Source organism: Cebidichthys violaceus, unplaced genomic scaffold (genome assembly GCF_023349555.1).
Source record: "Cebidichthys violaceus isolate CVI_PGR_0920_01 unplaced genomic scaffold, fCebVio1.0.p SCAF_11, whole genome shotgun sequence".
Taxonomy (NCBI): Eukaryota; Metazoa; Chordata; class Actinopteri; order Perciformes; family Stichaeidae; genus Cebidichthys; species Cebidichthys violaceus.
In genome coordinates this window covers 7,403,987-7,425,158 of record NW_027176274.1, presented here as the reverse complement: position 1 = coordinate 7,425,158, position 21,172 = coordinate 7,403,987, and the positions used below count along the sequence as shown (strand labels likewise).

Genomic DNA, 21,172 nt, shown 5'->3' with positions numbered 1-21,172 from the left:
CTAATTTGTCATGAAATAACGAGGGAACAGGCCACACTTGGCCATCAAACCGTTTGTAAGACAATAATTGTCTAATTACTTTTGAGCCTCTGAAAAAGTGGGGGACTGTGTAAAAGTGGCTGCAAGTCCTAAACGTTTAATGCAATAGTTTCGTTATATCCATTGAATTAAAGCTGAACATCTACACGTTAACCACATATTGACTGCTTCATTTCAAATCCAATGGAGGCAAAATAAGAGAAATTGTGTCACAGTCCAAATACTTATGGCCCTGACTTAAGTATACTTTATATGCTATTTTGTATTTTAACAGGTGGGTGTTGGGAGCGAGGCGTCTATGAAGTTGACAGTTGTACTGGATTTGTCTCATGGTAAATATTGGAACTGCTTCTGATTCATAGTGTAGTTTCTGATTGGTTTGTGTATCTACACATCAGAGACTCCATAAAAAAGCTGAAGACTAGCCCAAGTTAACTTTACCCAACATTTCTACTGTTTCTGCAATGGTTGGAATTTTGTAATGCATACTGTTGGCATTATTACAGACTTTTCTGATAGAAACCCTAACAAGTGTTTTTATCCACACAATTCCCTGTTTCAGGGTCATGCTATATTTATGTATTAACATCTTGTACCAAGCTGTTCTTTGGTGCATACCACTCTTGTTTAAATGCAGTTGTATTGTGTGCTTGTGAATGTGATGTTTAAAGCAGAGGTTGTTGGAGGATTTGCATAACGTCTATACAATGGAGAAAGACGGACGGACGGACGGACGGGCACGCACGCACACACACACACACACACACACACACACACACACACACACACACACACACACACACACACACACACACACACACACACACACACACACACACACACACACACACACACACACACACACACACACACACACACACACACACACACACACACACACACACACACACACACCCCTTCTTCAGCGATGGTGAATAATAGACATTTAATTAAATGAAAACCAAAATGTGATTGCCACTTTAATGCATGTCCAGTGCAAACAACACAAACACACACACACACGCAAAGTTCATGTGACATAAGACTTCATTGTGTTTCATCGATTGTTAAACTACACAAATGACTACAAAACAACCTTCATTACAGCTACCTCTGCAGTTCTTTAAAAGTCGTGCAAATAGAACATAGTACATTTCCAACATCCCTTTAAGTTAAACAACTAAATATTTGAATGATACCAAATAAACAAAATTAAATCTGCCCAAAGCATTTGTATTAAAATGAGCCCAGGGAGAGCAGAGTAGTGGGAAACATGTCATTGCATCACATTAACTGATAAAGTACTGATCACATATCAAAGCAACACAAAAAAAAACCCTCCCTGGTATAATAAGTCACCTTTTATATGGGACTTATAAGTTGTAATTATTTATTCATAATACATTTTTTTTCAACACTTTGTGGCTCACTTATAAGCCATTATGTATTGTCAGGTTGTGAAACTTGTTTGGTCCATGTTCATCCTCCAGCATGACACTTGTTTTGTCTTTTTATTGTTTGGGAGGTTTCCTGAAAGGGTCTGTCTGACCTCGGACCTCAGATTTATAATTCCAGACTTATTTGAAGTACTGTAAAAACCCTCTCATTTCTTTTAGTTCTCCCATTTTAGTCTTTGGCAATCGCCATCTTGGCTTTTTACAACCAGAAGTGACACTAAGTGGAGCCGAGTACAATCGAACGCTGAATAGACATTTTTGGGCGACCAAAAAGGTTACGATTAACTTTTACAAACTGAAAATACACTGAATGGTTTCATTTAATTTTCAAAATGAACATAGACCATTATCATGGATCATTAGAAAGAAGGCAATTTCAAAGGCATCTCTGCACCGCCTGGATTTTTCAGCTGGTAATTCAAAAGTTGTTTGTTTATAATGATTTCTAAGTGATCAGTAAATAAATGCATTGGAAAGTTATACAAAACCATTAGTTAGAACAAGTAAACATTGAAATATGTATCTTATTAAATCATGGTACCACATTTGTCATGATGCAGCAACATTGTTCATTATTGTGTTTTGGTTTGGGGAACTCCTGAGAGACAACTCCTTCCATAAAAGTGACTCTACTCCTCGACACCATGGGATAGTAAAACAGAATTTTTTTTTTCAACCATATTTCGAACATTTGCTCCGAATTTAGTAAACAAAAGGGAATGGAAGGAAGCTTTAGCCCTGCTGGGTAGCCCCTCTTCGTTGCCTCTCCTTCTGACGGTAGTGGAAGAGGCTGGTCGTGTCGAGAACACCTGCATGGCAGATCGCTTCTGCAAACAGCTTCACCACCTAAGCACACACAAAAAGCCGACACGTTTCAGTTTGCGTCAAAAATGTCATCACTCCATTTTATCTCATTAGATATTAGTGTGAAATAGTCCTGTCGGCGTGAGGTGTCGCGTTAACGAGAATGGGACAGACGTACGGACAGACAACCCAGACAACATAATGCTAATGGCGCCGGCTGTCGCTGAGGCATAAAAACATTAAGCTGGAGCCAGTCACTGGTAGTGTGACGTTTACTGACCTGATAATTGGTGATGAGGGGAACACCGTGGTCCACGGCCATCCTACGGATGAGGAAGTTATCGTTCAGGTGGCGAGAGTTGTTGTTGGGCAAGTTGACCACCAGGTCAATGTGACCCTCGCTGACAAGTCTACGAGAACAAAGTGTCAGAGTTGTGATAATACAACTGAATGAACTGTTTCCTGTAATTAACAAATGTTGATCCCATTAAGAATCAAGCCATATTTCTGCGATTCTTTGCAGCCTTTAGCCATTTTCAGCCCAATGACTTGGTTCTGCAGCACACATAGGTGTGCCCAAATAACTCTCACCGAGCACAAAGTGACAGCGAGCAAAAGACAACTAGATGAGGAAATTCATCCACACGTGTTACAAGTCAAAGTGACCCGGCGAATTCACTGGGTCACTTATAAATAACCGGGTCACTTTGTGGACCCAACCAGATGGTTGGGATGCCCTTACTGTTCTGTTTCGGCTGGACGTGAACGACGATCCTTTGCTAATGAGTTTTCTGCATGGAATTGTGTGAAGTATATAAGGCCTCTGCTTCTCAGAGTTTGCCTGCTCCCTAGTGGTGAAAATGAACATGCATGTGCCAAATACATATGCTACATATGACTCTTTTGTAAGCTAGTTGGGTAGTGGGTTACACACACATGACTGTCATTTAATCATTAAAGAAATCCAATACCTAAAACAAAAAGAAGCTTTTTAATGGAATGAAAAACTAAGTTTAGTTTATTTGAAGTTCCATTGTTTATAAGACATGTTTAAAGGGAGTTGACAAAATCATGTAAAACTTTAGATTTTAAATTGACTAACTTTAAATGATTAGCCCTTTTTGTAGCAGTGTTTGAATTGATTTTGTGTACCTCTTACGTATATACCTTACTCTCTCTGACACTCACACAAGTGGCTGAGTTGCCTTTTTCATTTGAAGGCCTTTGACAGACAGCATTGAATTAGGGCTGAATTCTAAAAGAAAATATGGAGGACATACAACAGCCACAACAAAGGTCATGTACTTCTCTATAAAGAGCTGGCCTTTACGCCACCTAGCACAGCTGGTGCCACCCAGCCAGCCTTGTGTGTGTGTGTGTGTGTGTGTGTGTGTGTGTGTGTGTGTGTGTGTGTGTGTGTGTGTGTGTGTGTGTGTGTGTGTGTGTGTGTGTGTTTTGTTTCGGTCTAGGCCTATTACAATCCCTTTACGTCCTCTTGTTCACCAGCTCATTTCCAAACAAACAGTCCAGATGGCTTCAGTGTAGCATGATCATGACTTGTTTTGGGAATCATTAGCTGAACATTGCAGTCAGTCAGCCTGCTACAATCAATCCAGAAGGTTTGAAAAAGATTGTACTTTTTGAAATTGGATGAAATGCATATTTTTGCTTTATTGTTGACTGCAACAAAAAGCCAAATGCTTCAGTTGCTTTTTTTTTTTTAATTTTCACAATCTTGACTTGACATTGCTCTGACAACACTTTCGTCATCTTTCCTATTCAAGCCCTAATTCTGGCTAATGCAGTAACTCTGGACTTCTAAGTCTGCTACATCTTCTTTGATTTTACAGAGATAATGAGGGGGATATGCCTTTAGATATTAAGGAAGTATCTGATTAGATATCCTGATTTTGAATCTATCCGAGTTTATGTATTACTTAAGCACCGCCTCAGGAAGCCATAAGCAAGTCTTAGCCTCGGCGTTTTGACTCGTTTCCTTGAACGTGTCAAAAGAATTAAAACATCAATGAAGTGATCAAAATGAATATTTCCCAACCTCTTAATACTGGGCAAACTTGAATCTCCTCCTTTATCAGATGGCCAAGCAACGGGAGTAGCAGGCACATCATTGGCACACAGCCAGACAGAAGTGGCTTCAGTAGCAAAGAGCTAGAGGACAGAAACAAAGCAACAACATATCCAGAACGTGATAAACTATATTGAGGAGGCAGACGCCTAAGAAGTAGGAAGCTCCATCAAGCAGTGTTGAAAATCAAGGCAGGAAATATGATTTTGAGACGCTCAAGCTTTCAGTACTCACCTTGAATCCTTCCTCTTTCAGCTGGTGGGCCGTAGCCAGGAAGTTGGGTCGGAAGGAATGCTGAAAGGGAGAGAAACAGAAAGAAAGAAGAAACTAAATGCAGCATTTGAATACAGAGAACAGATGTTTCTATTCTTCTAAAATGGTTCACAGCAATTGTAGAAGAAAAGGGCCATCACCTAAAGATCCTCTAATCATGGGTGCTTTGCGATATTAGTTCATGGATTTGCTTTTTTTTTTTATGATTTCATTTTATAATTTCATTCATAAAAACAGATTATTACTCTATGTTCAATTTGACACATCAGCAAAAAATATCTTATTTATTACACAAACAAAAAACAGGATGTACAGAAAGAATTTTAAAATAAATAAGCACGTTGTAATGCATTTATGTTAATCATCAGCTTTAAATGACCCACTTAATGGATTCCACCAAAAGTGCTGAAAACTCCTTTGTGAGTTTTTGCTGCTAATTTGCAACTGAATATGCTCAAACTGGGTGCCCTTCAGTTTAGTAAACAATACGCTTGCTAGAATTACTGCTGCCTCACCAAAACCATTGTGATATGGTTTGACATTTTTTGTATATTCTGCAGACTACCTTATATGACATAAAGGTTTCTAATTTGGTTTGCAATTTTGACACAGCTTCTGTTGGTACAAACAAGGTACGGCTAATTAAAAAGACGGAGGCAAGCGGTGAGGATTGAAAAGAGTTTGACAAACAGAGCAATGCAGGTTCGTTCAACAGGACTGGTTTCCCAGGTTGGTGTGTGTAAACTTTACAGAGAAGCAGCAGTTTTATCACATTCACTCCCTGTAGTAGCACATTGCCATTTCCCATTTGTCTTTCCTGACTCAAAGCAAGCAATGTTTGTCACAATAACAACTGCATTAACAGATTGTTTTTGGCCAGCTGGGGCCTGGGGTGTAACAGGGCAGCTAAAACTTGTCAAAACACATCTGAATTATTACTGCCTTTTAAAGTTATGATAACTTGTTAGAAACCATTTGCATTTTTCCAACAGTAGCATTCATTTGAAGTCTGGTAACTTAGCAAATGCAAGTCCACTATTCACGCTCCGTTTAGCTCTCCACAATCTCCTCTGAGCAGCAAAATGCTCCACCATGTTCTGCAGCAAGTTGCTAATTGGGACCGTCTGCAGTTTGGTGCTGAGCAGGTAGCATTCAGTGGGCTTTTAGAGGTTTTGTGTTTTTGAACAGCTGCCTGTTGCTGCTGGAAACAAGGTTGAAGAGAGCGGGAGGACTGAACCAAAGAATTAGCTGACAGACTCAAAAAAAGCTGAGAGGGACTGCAGAGTCCGGCAATAATACTGTGAGTTCGTCACTATGTGAGCCTCTTTTACCTCACTCACTCACTCACTCACTCACTCACTCACTCACTCACTCACTCACTCACTCACTCACTCACTCACTCACTCACTCACTCACTCACTCACTCACTCACTCACTCACACACACACACACACACACACACACACACACACACACACACACACACACACACACACACACACACACACACACACACACACACACACACACACACACACACACACACACACACACAGGTGGCATCTAAACCGTTGTAAATATAAAACACATTGAGCAGCTTTAATGTCCTCAACCATTTTATACATTCCGCCCAGTTTCAGATTTGAGAAATGTAAAGGCTGGATCAAGCTAATTTTGATAGCTGACTTTTTAAGTGTTTCTGGACGTCGAAAAATGAATGTCCTGAATGACGGGTTTTTAATGTAACCTGCAACCCTACTAGAAATTAAGTTAGCTAATGTTCTGTTAGCTTCCTTGGTCGAGGAAGCGATTACGGACAGTAAACCAACATTAGCCGCTAGCTTACATCAGATAAACTGTCAGGTATCTCTTTCACATGCTTGAAGTGTTGAAGAAACCAAAGCTTGATAGACAAGACTAGAAACATAAATGACACATTACAAATATAGTACAACCACACACACAATGTGTGTATGTGTGTGTTTGCAACTTCAATATACTGCACAGGTGGTAACGCATTAGTCAAATCTGCACATCAGCAGAATAACAAAACGCACCCAAATTAGGAAAACTGCACCCTAACAACAGTACAAGTATGTCCCCATACAAATACAACAAATACCACCCTCTAGCTAGGGGTCACAGCCTCTTTCGCCACATTGCTGACCAAAATGTATCAAATCCTCCTACAACAAACTCAGAACTAGTGGCAGTAAATCACGTCCGTGTCGCTGTGTGTTCTGGATCTGTTAGCCTAAAGTGTTGCTGCTGTGTTTGCTTCCCTGTTACGGTGCCTACAGTATGTGACCACAGGTGCTTGCCTTCAAGTGGTCCTGTTCCCCAAGAGCACCAATTATACTGCTAGCATCGGGAGTGCTTTGTTAATGCTGCATCAGTCAAACTCGCAGTTTGGCAACCCAGAATGGCTGCAAGGCTAAATTACCAAAGCCCATGTAACGTGGCGTCATTAAAAAGCTCAGGCTTACATTTTGGGGGTTTTCTGCAGCTGTGGATTTTAAAAGGATTGAGAGATGGGTTAATCAATGGTTATTCAAGACTTTTGACAGAGCACTGGGTTAATGAAATAAACATTTTCATTTTGAGTTTTGTACATTTTTACAAAATGTTTCTTTTCACTGTGGGGGATTTTCTAATGATGATTAGTGTTCGTTTGGATACTAATTGAGTTTTATGTTTGGGTAGTTCCTCTAATTCTTTTGGGGACAACAGCATCAGGTCTACTCATCTTATCCAATCATCTCCAGTTCTGTTAAGTGAGAGGTATTTCACCCTCTCTGGGTCATTCAGTGTCACTTGAGTGTAGTTGTCTTTAAGTCGCATGAGGAGCTGTAAGCATTGCATGGATTGAGGTGTGATTCAGTGCGAAAGAAACCGAGTAGCGCCAGACTGGCATTGTAAGAAGCTGATAGCCTAAAGATTTATGCCACCTGTTCAGACGGCGCTTTGCATTTGGTGTCTCGTGGGCAGGAGGCCCCAAAAGGAAACACAGACAGGAGGCAAGTGAACTTCCAGATGGCTGTAGTCCTACCTGAATCCCAATCAGGATGCCTTTCTGTGGTAGTTTAAAGCCCGTGGAGAGCATAGCCTTCAGGAAGGCAGAATAAATGTTTGGTCCAAAACAAGCTACCTGCAATAAAACACACATAGACACACATGAGAGTATCTGTTAACACTGAATCTCCAAAATAGATGGGAGGGGGGAAAAAAAAAATAGACTGCACATCAGACATAATGGGTTGTATGACTCCCAGGGCCTTACTTCTCCAGTGGAGGCCATCTCACAGCGAAGCACAGGGTCTGCCTCCCTCAGCCGGGGCCAGGAGAACATGGGTGCCTGGTGAAATAAGGGAAGAGGGGAGCGATGTGTTTCAACATGCTAATGAATAATAGGACATCAGCACGTGTGGTGCTGATGAACCACCATTGAACCTATATCACAATCACAATGTCAGTTAGATCAGTTCTCATGACAGTTGAGCATTGGCGATGAGTTTTCTTTAATAATACAAGATCATAATGATTAACTATGAAAAAAACCTACTAGCAGTGGAGGTATTAAAACTAATAAATACTACAAAAGTGGCAATCAATACAGAATCAATTCCCACATAATTGACATCAGTCCATTGGGATTTCATGACACTGCTAGCACCTAGAAGCAAAACAAAGCTTGCAGTTGCTTAATAAGCTTATGGCAAATAATATCTGTTTAACATAACATGTTAAGCGAGCGAGAGGTACGGTAAGAGAGAGTTAAGGAGGTTAGAGTTACAACTGCTGGTGAAGACAGACTTAAAAAGGAAAATCTGAGTCATCTCAAACTGCAGGCCACCGGCCAGTTTGACATGCTGTCTCCACTGTCAACACTGAGAAGAAGGTAGGTGGCCTGAGTGATAGAGCAACAGCAGGGTGAGCCAGAAGATGAGAGGGAGTGCGGAGGAGAAGAGAAAAAAGGAAAGAGGATAGAGACGACAGGAGACGAAGAGAAGACAGTGAGGAGAGGAAAAAACATAAACAAAAGAGAATAAAAATTACTTGAGAGAAGAGGAGATGGAATATAAGGAGGGAACAAAATGAACGAATGTTAAGACGGGATAACAAACTTGACAATTAAAGGAACATGAAAAAAATGAAATTGGGGAAGAGACTAGAATGAAAAGGGGGAAATTAAAAGATACAATTCTACATTTTAAAAGAGGGGATGGGGAGAAGAGAATAATTGAAAGGAAAGTGTTGGAACAAGAGCAGAAGATCGTCGTTTCTCATAATTTCATTACAGACAAATTAAGAATAGTGGGGTGCCATGTGGAAAGACATTCTTAGTCCCCCATTTAAAAGTCGACAACCCACATTACCTTGAAGACAGAGAGAGGGATGGTATGGCGTTGTGTGTGTGACACAACACACACACACACACACACACACACACACACACACACACACACACGTAGAGGCAAGGGCCACTAGGGGGGATTCATCCTTGAAAGGGGCTATCTAATCAGCTGAATGTAATGTTAGCATACTAATGTAAGAAGGGACGAGGAGAAGTGAATACAGACAGGGAACCAGCATCGCTTATCATGGCTTTGTTCAAAGAGTCAGAGAAAGACAGAAAAATATGCATAGATAAAAAAACAGAATGTTACCAACAAAGAAAATGGAAAAGAGGGAGAGAGAAACGCACAGAGAAATAGAGAGAGGGTATAGCAGTGAGAGGGAACTTTTAATAGTGCAATAAAAGAGACAAGAAACTACAATAAAAAGGAGGAGAAATTGTGAAATACAGGACATGAGTCACACAAAGACATTTGCTTGTGGGCCTGTGTGTAAATCCAGAATATTGGATTTGAACATAATTCCAATAAAAAGGGGGTTCCCCATTTTACACAACCAAACCAACATGTTGAACCAAATCTGCAACAAACACTTAAAACTATGAAGCAGGAAGTGGAAAATGTAAACAAGAGCTGTTAGAAAAATGGCATCACTAACACGGGTGGAGATTGCAATGGTGTTAAAATGAGAAACCTTGCACAAGCCTTTATGAAGAGAATTATGAAAACCCCCGGGGTCTCAAGTTATTATGGTTTGCAATGATATGTCTCCTGGAGAGAATGTATGTGACTGTCACACAATAACTGAGGCTCTGTAACCACAACATCCAACTAACACACAAACATCTCTCTATCCCTCACCGACCGCCCACTCCTGAGAGACAGTAGAACTGTGAAGCTCCACAACATGAACAATATTATCTTGGCGTACCAGCTGAGCTCCAGTGGAGAAGGAAATGAATAAAGTAAGACATTTCCACATAACATTGTTGCACACTATGGGCCTTGTTAGAGGTGGAAGTGGCACTTGTGTAAATGTCTTTATCTACGCAGCTGAGTGGAAATTACTGGAATAACTACATTACTACTTACAGATTTTTGATGAGAATTCCCACATGTTTTTTGCTGATGGTGGATGATTTGATTGTACTAGGGGTTGGTATATGTCTTCCATAGGTCACTACTGTGAAGTATATAGATGGCCAATGCCAGGTGTTTGCTAAAGCTTCTGGGGTGGATTCCAGGGAGTAAATAGATTGGTTACAAGCTAGGGTGCTTCCAGAGCGGGAGCAGGGCCCGCTGGAGGAAAGGGAGGCACGCAAGAACCAGAACCAGGACTGAGCAGATTGTCAGAGCCTGCTGCAGTAAAATGAGAGGTTTTCTAAAAAGGGAATTTGGTGCTCAGGAACGGCAAAATCAACACAAAATGAAAACCACGTCAAGTGGACCGAGGAGGCGACTTTACCATTAACATCCTCCTGAACAGTAGCTGGTTAAAAAACTTGAACTAATACCTCCAAAAGTTCAAGAGATGTCAAATTAACTCAAAGCAATACAGTTCTACTTCACGTCAAAGTTATTTTGTCAAATGACTCCTATTATTCTCTATGAAGAAGAGCAGCGTTATTGCAAATCTCTAAAAATATATTAAGAGGTTGCTACCAAAAGTCAAAACCTTTTTCAATATATCATACAATTATTTGGCAGTAAATTGTACGCTGAGACAACTATGTGAGATATGATAATAGTGCACACTGATCAGCAAGCATTCTAAAAAGTATTGCTTACATTTGACAAGGTGGAGACTAACATTAACCATTACAGTAAGTCAATCAACACTATGTCAACTTGACCTCCTTTCACTGAACCTTTTACAGAAACATACGTCCAGTTTGATGTTTGTGCATTTTTCTTGAGTAATTGGGCTCACAAGAATGCGTCTATCTCAGAAGTCACTAGAATGTCCTGTATGCCATGGTCAGGGGGACCAAACATGCAACAGCTGGAATGGTCCAATAAGTGTGCACCAGGGACCGACAGCCAACCACCAAATCCACTTCCTCCTCCTCAAATGTTGTTTTCACGCTCCTCTTCTTCTCCTCACTATAATAAATACCACTGTGTTATTGTTCCTATGAGTTTTTTTTGTATATGGTAGAGAAAAAAATTACACAATGGGGACTTGTTAGTGAAGTGAAAACAACATGGCTTCAAATGAGGGACTGTCAGAAACAAAGAAAAAAGAGACAACAAGAGCAACAGAGTGAGGATGAAAGGAAATGAGACATATAAATGAAGTCGGTCTCTCTGGATAGCAATGACTAATAGCAACTGTGTGATGCGATGATACAGTGAGGACTGTGTGGATGAAGGCTGAGAGAGTAGATTTTGATGGCACACACTTCAGGCTACTAAGGCTGGATGTAGTTTCAGACATCAGTGTGTTTTTAGTGGGGGCTTGATGTCGAGGCAGCAATAACGTGTTAAACAGGTAGAAAGAAACTACCACTACTTCAATAAAAAAAGTAGTCATGTATGGTGGCAGTGTTTCAAGCAAGGCCCATATTAGTCAGGGGGTATGAAGTCTGTGTCATAGACTCCAAGTAAACTCCAGAAGTCTTTTAAGCCTGGCGCCTGGAGCACTCAGAGCTCTGATTAATATTCCTCACCACTGTGCAGACTAGAAATTGAAAACTTTAGGTGGTGGGGAAGAGAGGGGGGGATTATACCTGCGTGATTGGCTCCGAACTACAGCCATTGTTACAGCAGCTCTGTTGTAATTAGAGGGAGAAATTACTTTGGAAAAAATAGCTTTGGAACAGCTGGCGACACGTAAACTCTCTCGTACCCAATCTAAGAAGTAAGCCACCGAGCCGCTATGAGAAAGCACCTACTACTCCCCCCCAATCATGCCTAGGTAGAGGGATGGAGCAGTAATTGCCGTCTTTGTTATGTGATCCAATAGAAGCTTTACTAGTGAAACCTGCAGTATCTATTAAGATGTCATACATGTAGGAGTCTTTATGAAGAAGCTAATTGTCCGATCATTACTAATACATTAGGCTGTCAGAAGTTCAGAGACATAGTTATAGGGACTTCAAAACATTTTTAAGTCACTTTTACATAACAAGTCAAGAGTTTGGTCTTTCGATTTGAGCGCATGATCCAGTGATTTCACTTCAAATATTGTAATGCTTTCCCTAAAAACCCCTGTCCTCATGCTCAAACAGGCCCTGCTTGCATTTGGATTTTTGCTCAAACTGTATGTTTGCACTCAGATTTCTATTCTGTGGTCGGATATTTCCTCTGCTTTTGGATTTTTGTTGTGCAATAATTCCCCAACCAATGGAATGCCAGGTGTAGTGCTGACCAATGAACTGATCCCTGCCTCGTGGTATTCACTTCACTTCTCAGAGCGACCCTGATGCTGCACACAGAGACTGGGTTATTAGCTTTCTAATGCTGGTTCAAACGGAGTTGGTACCCGCTGCAGTCTGCCTAACACATCCATGGTCTGTCCACATTAAGCCATCTACCTCACTGCGATAATTTAGTCTTGTAGATCCCCTCCACTCTCAAACTGAATATACTCTTACTGGAATATGCGGCGGCTACCTGTACATCGAACTGCAACCTGCTCCACTGACCAGCACTGCTCATTCCCCTCTAGCACACCGACGGGGAGGCCGGTGTAGCCATTATCGTAACAGAAAAAAGTATGGGCAACATGTTGTTAAAAAGTATTGCTAATCGGTGCTCTGGCACGGTGTTATTTTTTTTTTAATGTCTTGTTAAGTCTTGTTCTCTTTGGTCCAGAAACAGGCATCAGGCTGGGCAGCACAGCATCACGTCTGAAAGGATTTCCCCATTCATTACCTTGGACCTTACTTGTACACTTACTTACTTGACACAATACATAGGCATTTTACCAACCAAGGCATTTCGTAGACTAGAAAGGCTAAAAAGAAAACGCTTGTGCTTGAAGACACATTCATTTATTTTGGACCGTATAAATCACAAGGATTTTTTTACATATGTATATAGTTAGAGTTTTTTTGGACTCGAAGCCGAGTTAAGAATCTTTATGTTTGGTGAAGTGCTGCCATCAAACTTGAGTGCTGTTCAGAAAAGCAATAAAGGGTTGACCTAAAAATGTTAGCCAAATGATCCATGTACTTTTTTGTACTCTCATTAGTCTTTCTGTGCCGGTACGAATATAATGATTACCAGTGCAAAAAAAATAAATAGATACAGATGTAAACAAATCTTTAACAGATCAGAACAAATACCTTCTCGAAGCCAGAAGCAAATGTTCTCTCTCACACACACACACACACACACACACACACACACACACACACACACACACACACACACACACACACACACACACACACACACACAGAGAGAGAGAGAGACAGACAGACAGACAGACAGACAGACAGACAGACAGAGAGACAGACAGACAGAAGTGCTTAACCTGACAGCCCTCTCTGACATGTTGCAAATTCACTCCAACCTCTAGTCGAGAAATGTAGCAGAGAAAGTAGTTCCACTTGAGACCAGACTCTTTTCGCAGAAAACTTAGTAGTAGGAACACTATTAATAACACTAATAATGATGGCTCTTTTTAAACTAGGCAATACCAAGAACCTCAAACTGAAGCAACTAAATGGAATTCATGAATCATTTTATTAATTACACCTGTGCTTTTTGACAGTGAAGACTGAATAAAAGGAAAAATATAATTGTTTCGTGTGAGCTAACCCTACTGTGTCAAAGGCCCACCATGATTATAATCTCTGGTACTTATGGCTGCATCTAAGCCCTGTTTACAAAGGGCAGACCTTTGTATAGCATGCTTGTGTTTAAGCCATTGATCAGGAAAGTCCTCACATATACTTACTGTATAACGCTGTCAACTTCTTTTTCTCGATTATTATCCATCCATCCATTCATCCATCCATTCACGCTCTGTGCTCTATAAAAACTCAACATTAAAATGAAACAAATAACCATTGAAGAAAGCCAGTCACTCAGTTTCCAGCTCACAACAGTTATTTCAGTTTCCTTTCTCACCTTGATGCCAACGTAGTCTACAGGTATGATGGGGTTCTCCAGAGAGGGCAGGCTGGCCTCATCCAAAGGCTCTCCCACCATCACTTTGGTTGCCACATTGATAAAGTCCACACCGATTGTTTTTGATACAAAAGGGAAGGAGCGCGATGCTCGCAGATTACACTCTATCACCTAGAAGGGTACACAACACAGTCATTTAAAAAAAAGCAAAAACATACCTATTTATGCAGAGTAATAAGGCTATTAAGGCTAATCAAAAAATAAACACACATATCAGTGCGGGTATGTAGATTAGTAATGTAGCATGTGCACATTTCCTGTATGTGTTCTGCAGCTGGAACATCAAAACTGAAGGCAACAGCATTGATCATAAAATCCATCAAACTTTGCAAATAATTCTGAAGGGCATTTCAATTTGCGAGTGAATTGCATTTGCTGCAACCAGGTGTGAAAATGCTGATCTATCATTTAGTCGTAGCCTGAGAAATATCACCTACCATGACATCATTGCCTTTAACCAGAAATTGAGTGTTAAAGGGCCCCGAAATTTCAAATGCCTGCGCAATTTTCCGTGTGGCAATCTTGACCTAAGAGTGATGAAAAATGAATACACAGATACAATATTTATAAGGCTGGCTTAAACAGTTTCAACCCATAATATCTCTATATAGACACAAATGTAGAGCATTGTCTTTTGCATAATGTACATTGTGGTTTAACTACACACAGCATATGGGTTTCCATGCAATATCAATTTGGTCATTCAAAAAGTGATAGTATTATTGGTGTGGTTTGAGTGTGAATGCTGAGGACGACTTAACTGACCTTTTCCAGTGCCCCCTGGCTAATAGACTGGGTTGGTAACATTAGGGTGGCATCTCCTGAGTGTACCCCAGCATCTTCAACATGCTCCGTTATGGCATGGGCCAGAACCTGGACACAGACACACACACACAGTGATTATGTAACACTCGAAGCATTTGCATGCAGATCATAGCTCTAATAAGCGTCGGAAATCCCAACTCAAGGCAACCTAACTTTTACAGCCTCAGTCTGTTCTCTGATGAGAATTGTTCAGGTTTAGAGCCAGATGGCCTCCAGACTTGATGTGTTTATACCTACAGTATGTCTCAACACATAGTGAGCCAGTTCAAAAACGGTTAGCACTTAGAGGAAATGAATAAATTCAGTTATGGGAGATAAAAAAAGAAAAATCTGCTCAGGACAAAGGGTGTGTATTTTTTGACGCAGGACTATGTAAGAAACAATGTACGCGGATACGCGGTGTCAAAAGAATGACTTCCAACATTTCACCCACAGGAAAGGAGATTTGTATCACCAAGCTACTCTGTGCGTGTGTCTGTTAATGAGCTGCCGTGTCATTAGCTCATTTAAACTGCTGCTAACCACAGCATTCATTAGCACTCTTCAGATAGAGCCTGTAATTAATACGTATTATCTCTGACTTTTCCACACACACACACACACACACACACACACACACACACACACACACACACACACACACACACACACACACACACACACACACACACACACACACACACCAGGAATAATGAGGCCTTTTTGGTATTCAATGAATGGACAGCTTGTTAATGTGATACTGGAGATAAAGAAGGGGCTGTATTCAGGGAAAGTAGAGAGAGAAAATCTACGATACAAGTGGATTGCCCACGTTCCAAATAACACCCTTGAAATGACTCCCACAGCCTAAACAATAGAAAAACAAACGGGCCATTAAGGACAAGCACCTAGGTGGCTCTGTCTCCCAAAGCAACCTGCAATAAAAATAATTATAGTTACATTTGTTTTCAAAAACTATCTTACTGTTAGGGGACTGATCATGTAAAACTTTAATGTACAGGTGTTTGAGACACACATGTGTGCCTCTTTATACCGAGTAACCTGTGGATTTACATGCAACACTCATAATAGTATGTGCAAAAGAATTATATGCAGATTTATTTAAAGATCCCCTCCAGACATGAGACGTTTCAAAATAGTGTGAATTACATAAAGCCCAATATGGTTTTCCCCCCAAAAAAACCTATTACCTTGACTCCTACTCTCCATTGAAAAATCCAAAATCTATTAATATGCAAATATTATTCATTTGAAAAGTTTAACTGCTGGCTACAAGATGCCTCCTACTTTACTAAAAAGGGCATAATCAGTGTTTGTGACCTGGAGGTTTCACGTTTCAACACCACACTTGTGTAAGATGCGTACTGGACTGTGATTGGCTGCCGTTCTAGTTGTGAGGTCACAAAATAATGCTTGTACATTCACGTTTCAGATTTAAGTTGAGCGTGGAAAAACTTTACCCCGTCAATAGATTCATTTAAATAGAACCTTCTAGTGTCAAACTCTGCACATACTATACTGTATGATGTTATAATATACTATACATAATACTTTCTGAATTTTATGATATTACACTGTACTCTAGTGCTTTATTTTGAAATGTACTAATAATTCTGTGGAATAAATGAAGTTGACAATATGGTAGTAAGTACAGTACATTTATAATGGAGCAACACAGAGCAGAAGCATATATTCAAAATAAAGCCAAAGAAAATTACAAATCTGTGTTGCATGTCAATCAGATGTGAAAACAGTTTGTTGAACAAGAATCATTTCAATCGACCCTAAACTGATCTAATCTAGAAGAAAAAAAATATTCCTGCATTTTGGCTTTAATGTATTCCATTCTTCCAACCCGATCTGTCTGTGCTGTAATGTCTTTTCACCGAAGATGAATGTGATTATTTCCACTTTATTCATCTACTGGGCTCAATATCTGTCCTACCTCTCTGGTTAAACTGAAAAGTAATGGAGGACTGACAAAATGCCAGGCTACAGAGATAAATAACAATGATACTGTTATGAATGAGAATATGGTCGAAGAGGTTGTCAATATTAATAAAAGGAGACTACAGATTGTCGTTTCCCAGGCTGCAACCCAAAAGCTTGTGTAACTAGACGGAACACGTCAGTAATGTCTCACCTTGCCACCTTTGGCTACAGCGTCCACCTCGACCTCCCTGGCACCGCAGATGAACTTGGTGATGACCACCGGATGTTCCTGGAGGAAAGACAGCAGGATGGTTAATCTATCAATGAATAAAAGGGAAATAACCCACTCCTAACAAGGGTATGCCTTTTGTGTGTGTATCGCAGTTAGTACGATTTTAGTCGGACTGGATTTAAAATGAAACTAAGACTGCAAGAGCACTTTATTTAAGAGCTGTTTCTGCTTAGCTAAAGCAACCAATTAGTTGTTTTTTTATGATTGAATCGTTTAACGTTCTTAGCTAGTCAAGTTTGTTACCTGACCGCAATCCAACTCCACCTATGATTTACTTGCTTTGACTCTAAGCAAAAAAAAAAAGAAGTGAAGATGGCTGCAGTACCGGCCTGGCAAAGCACCTCCAGGGCAGTGCCTGTTGACGTTAATAGGTCATAGACTTTAAACTACAAACTTCGTTAATGCAAAGGATTTGACACCAAATATTAACTATGATAACTTTGTATTAAAACTCCTACAATTCCTACACTGCTCATCTGACTTGGACATTAGCATCCTTAAATAAAAACCTGGTAGGTCATCAATTTATAGTAATTAATGTGCAAAACAATGTGTCACAATTCAAATACCTTGACAACTTGACTGTGTGAATATGTTGTAATAGTTAAGTGTGATGCATACATATTTCATTATTACTCTGTTAAAAACACTATCAAAAAGGGACAGTTCACCACAAAATCTATTTCATCTTACCTGTCGTGCCATTTATAAATCTAGAATTTTTGGTGTGAGTTACCTAGTTTTGAAAATATCAACAGTAGAGATGCCAGCCTTCTCTCGAATATAATGGGACTAAATAGCACCGAGCTTGTGCTAAAACACATTTTCAAAACTTGTTGTGAGAAGTTTCATGTATGAACAATCTAGATTGATAAAAAGCACTACGGGTAAGAGGAAAAATATGTATTTTTTGGGATTTTGGGGTGAGCTGTCCCTTTAACAGGCTTGTGTTGGTGCTTTGAAGGGTGTGATATGGGCATGTGTGGGCATGCCTCTAGTCCCAGGCAGAGGCCCTTGGAGGGACCAGGTGCCCCATAGCCACCTGGGGGTTCAGTGAAGTAGAGATGCACACACTGTACTAGCTAACAGCAACGACAGCTGGTACCATCAGTTAATTGAAAGCTGAGGGAGAATCCAACACGAGAAAGAGAGTGAGAGTGCATGTGTGTGTGTGTGTGTGTGTGTGTGTGTGTGTGTGTGTGTGTGTGTGTGTGTGTGTGTGTGAGTGTGAGTGTGTTAGAGAGTGATCGCTTGTCCTAACAGCTAATGCAATACAAGTTAAGACATCAAAAGGTCTCCCTCCCACGTGCATGCATGCACTTGCAGAGTTAACACTGCTCTCACCTGGGACACCTGAGAGGCCTCCTCCAAGAAGCGTTTCATCTCCTCTTCTCCATACGCAACATTCATTGCAGAGCCACTGGTGAAATGCAAGCAGGCGAGAGAATGAGAGAGTGAAAAGAAGAGGAAGGGAGAGAGAAAACAATAGGCCACAGGAGAGGAAGAGAAGGAAGCAAACAGGAGAACATACAAGCTTCAAATGATCGTTCAAAACACTCATTATTTCTCCGTTGCATCACTATTACCATCGGGAACAAGGTCTAGAAACAGTCAAATTAAGGAGAGAGAGAGAGAGAGAGAGAGAGAGAGAGAGAGAGAGAGAGAGAGAGAGAGAGAGAGAGAGAGAGAGAGAGAGAGAACCGCTATTTAGGTCGAAAAGCACTCCAGGCTCTTGAAAACGAGTTCAGAACTTAGTCATTAAAAAACAATAGATTCAGGCTAGTTTTGTTGTGGTTGTTGTTGTTTTTGATATTTTAGACTGCTAGCCGGGCTTTCCTCCTGTTTGAAAAGGAGGGGGTGATAGAAACAGGACAGAGAAAGGCCACAGGCTTAGGTCAGATCTCTATTCCTTAGCCGCTTGTTGCTCAGTGGCAGACATATGTCCAAACCCCCAAAATGAATACCGATTGAAAATGCATTTGCATTCATGCATATCCTTGACTCAGATGCCACCTAGTTTCTGCATGACTGTTCTCTGAATTTTCAAATCAATGTAATCATTAGGTATTTATGCAATTCTGCATTTGCTATTATAAAGAGTACAATTAAGTTTTTATGTTGGCCCAGTGCTGATCCTTGACAAAAATGAGTCAGCACTCTATGGAAAGCCTTGAATAAGAATATCATTATAATACAGAAATATGTTTTTACTCAATCCGTTCAGCTTATACTATTTTAGCAGTAGCTAAAGTGTTTGTGGTGTTGATGGCATTAGTTGGAACAGAACTTAATTGTATTATTCTTGTTTGCCTCAAAATGGTCACATTTAGTAGTGACAAGTACAAGTAGTGACTTTTTGGAAATCACAAGAATTACTATCTTATATTCAGTTAGACAGACCACTTGTTTCATCTCTGTGGTCTGCAAACAGAGGGCGACATTTAAAGGAACTGCAAATCAAACACTAGATCTAAAACTAGATAGAGTAGGAATGGGAGTCATTTTTGGTTTATGTTTGCATTGCTATCGCTAATGATACAGCCAACGGTCAAAATATTTTAAAATGAAGAGCACCGCCAAATTATGTTTCCAATTCAACCCCACACCTCCAGTAATCCCCAGTGTGAAGGAAAATTCAACAGTTACGACAATTCTAAAGCAGTGAGTTAACAATGCATTCACTTGATGGATTTTCATAAAAGTGAGTGAGGCAGTTTCATGCTTGAGTTTATTAATAAAGGTCAGATTGGAACATTTCTCACCCACAAAGGCTTGCTTTCACACATATAGGAATTCCTAAGAAATATTGTGCATTTTAATTTTTCATAGCACTTATAAACAGTGAAGAAATTAGATACTTTCAAAATGTGTAAGCTATGGATAGACATTTTGGAATCCCTTTTACTTATAAAGAAGTCGCTTAGACAAAATGTCAAAACCAGAAACTAGTTTGAAAACTGTCCGATTGCTTGTGCTTATCATTCTACAGCCATATCTAGCAGTGTCGGCACTTCACCGCAAATATACAAATACATTTCGAGAACCAAAAGGCATGATGGATTTAAGTATGCAAATAAGATATAGATCATGAAGTATGACGTGAATATAATTTAGAGCCAAATACTTCAAACTTTATGAGTTTGGTGTGTGTGTGTGTGTGTGTGTGTGTGTGTGTGTGTGTGTGTGTGTGTGTGTGTGTGTGTGTGTGTGTGTGAGAGAGAGTTTTACTGTTATGAAAATATGACGCATGAATCTGACAAGGAGTGTTTGGTGTGGAAATGTGTGAGTTTGTGCATATGTACTGAGGCTGAGAAGAACATTCAAAAACCATTAACAAGTATGTCAAGTGGAAAGAGTGAAAACGCTTTGGGATGGGAGAGGATCAGAGGGAGTTCACCCTACGCTAATGCTGAGAGGAGAGGAGAAGAGAGGAGAGGAGAGGAGAGGAGAGGAGAGGAGAGGAGAGGAGAGGAGAGGAGAGGAGAGGAGAGGAGAGGAGAGGCTCATCTTTCTAATCAACAGTATCTGACAGAGGTCAACATACAGTAGGTGGAAGAAAGTTAAATTGCAAATGTAAACAAATATGTGTCATTAATAAACTCTACATTATAAATGGTATTACTATTGCTACATTGAGATCACGTGGGAGTATTAAATACTGGTGGCTATCATTTTGCTGAATTAAATGACTTTGAAATTTGGTTTAATGTGACCTAGTGCACGACACTCAGCGCTCATCAAGCACGGACAGAATCACTTTCAAAACCAACATTACGGCTTGCATGTAAAACAATATAAAGTCCAAAACTCCTTCAACACAAGTTTCTGCTCAGTGCCAAAGCCCTTCTGAACACAGGGTCTCATCACGACATCTGCTGGACAAAAGTGTCACTACAAGATTGAATGGGCTGTAATTGTAGTAAAGTTCATTAATCATCATAACTAAAATTGTATTTTACTCAGTTTGCAA

At 40.2% G+C, this 21,172-nt stretch overlaps 1 protein-coding gene across 1 annotated transcript in view; it reads right to left on the bottom strand.

Moving 5' to 3' along the window:
- Nucleotides 1-956: 956 nt before the first annotated feature.
- Nucleotides 957-21,172, bottom strand: part of cps1 (carbamoyl-phosphate synthase 1, mitochondrial) — a 50,408-nt gene continuing 30,192 nt past the window's right edge. Inside the window, exons 28-38 of the mRNA XM_068702714.1 lie at nt 18,547-18,622; nt 17,122-17,199; nt 14,919-15,026; nt 14,591-14,680; nt 14,094-14,264; nt 7,940-8,014; nt 7,709-7,807; nt 4,621-4,680; nt 4,357-4,469; nt 2,581-2,710; nt 957-2,342 (exon numbers count right to left, since the gene is read on the bottom strand). Coding sequence (XP_068558815.1) covers nt 2,229-2,342; nt 2,581-2,710; nt 4,357-4,469; nt 4,621-4,680; nt 7,709-7,807; nt 7,940-8,014; nt 14,094-14,264; nt 14,591-14,680; nt 14,919-15,026; nt 17,122-17,199; nt 18,547-18,622 — 1,114 coding nt within the window. The 3' untranslated portion in view covers nt 957-2,228. The remainder of the gene's footprint in view (nt 2,343-2,580; nt 2,711-4,356; nt 4,470-4,620; nt 4,681-7,708; nt 7,808-7,939; nt 8,015-14,093; nt 14,265-14,590; nt 14,681-14,918; nt 15,027-17,121; nt 17,200-18,546; nt 18,623-21,172) is intronic.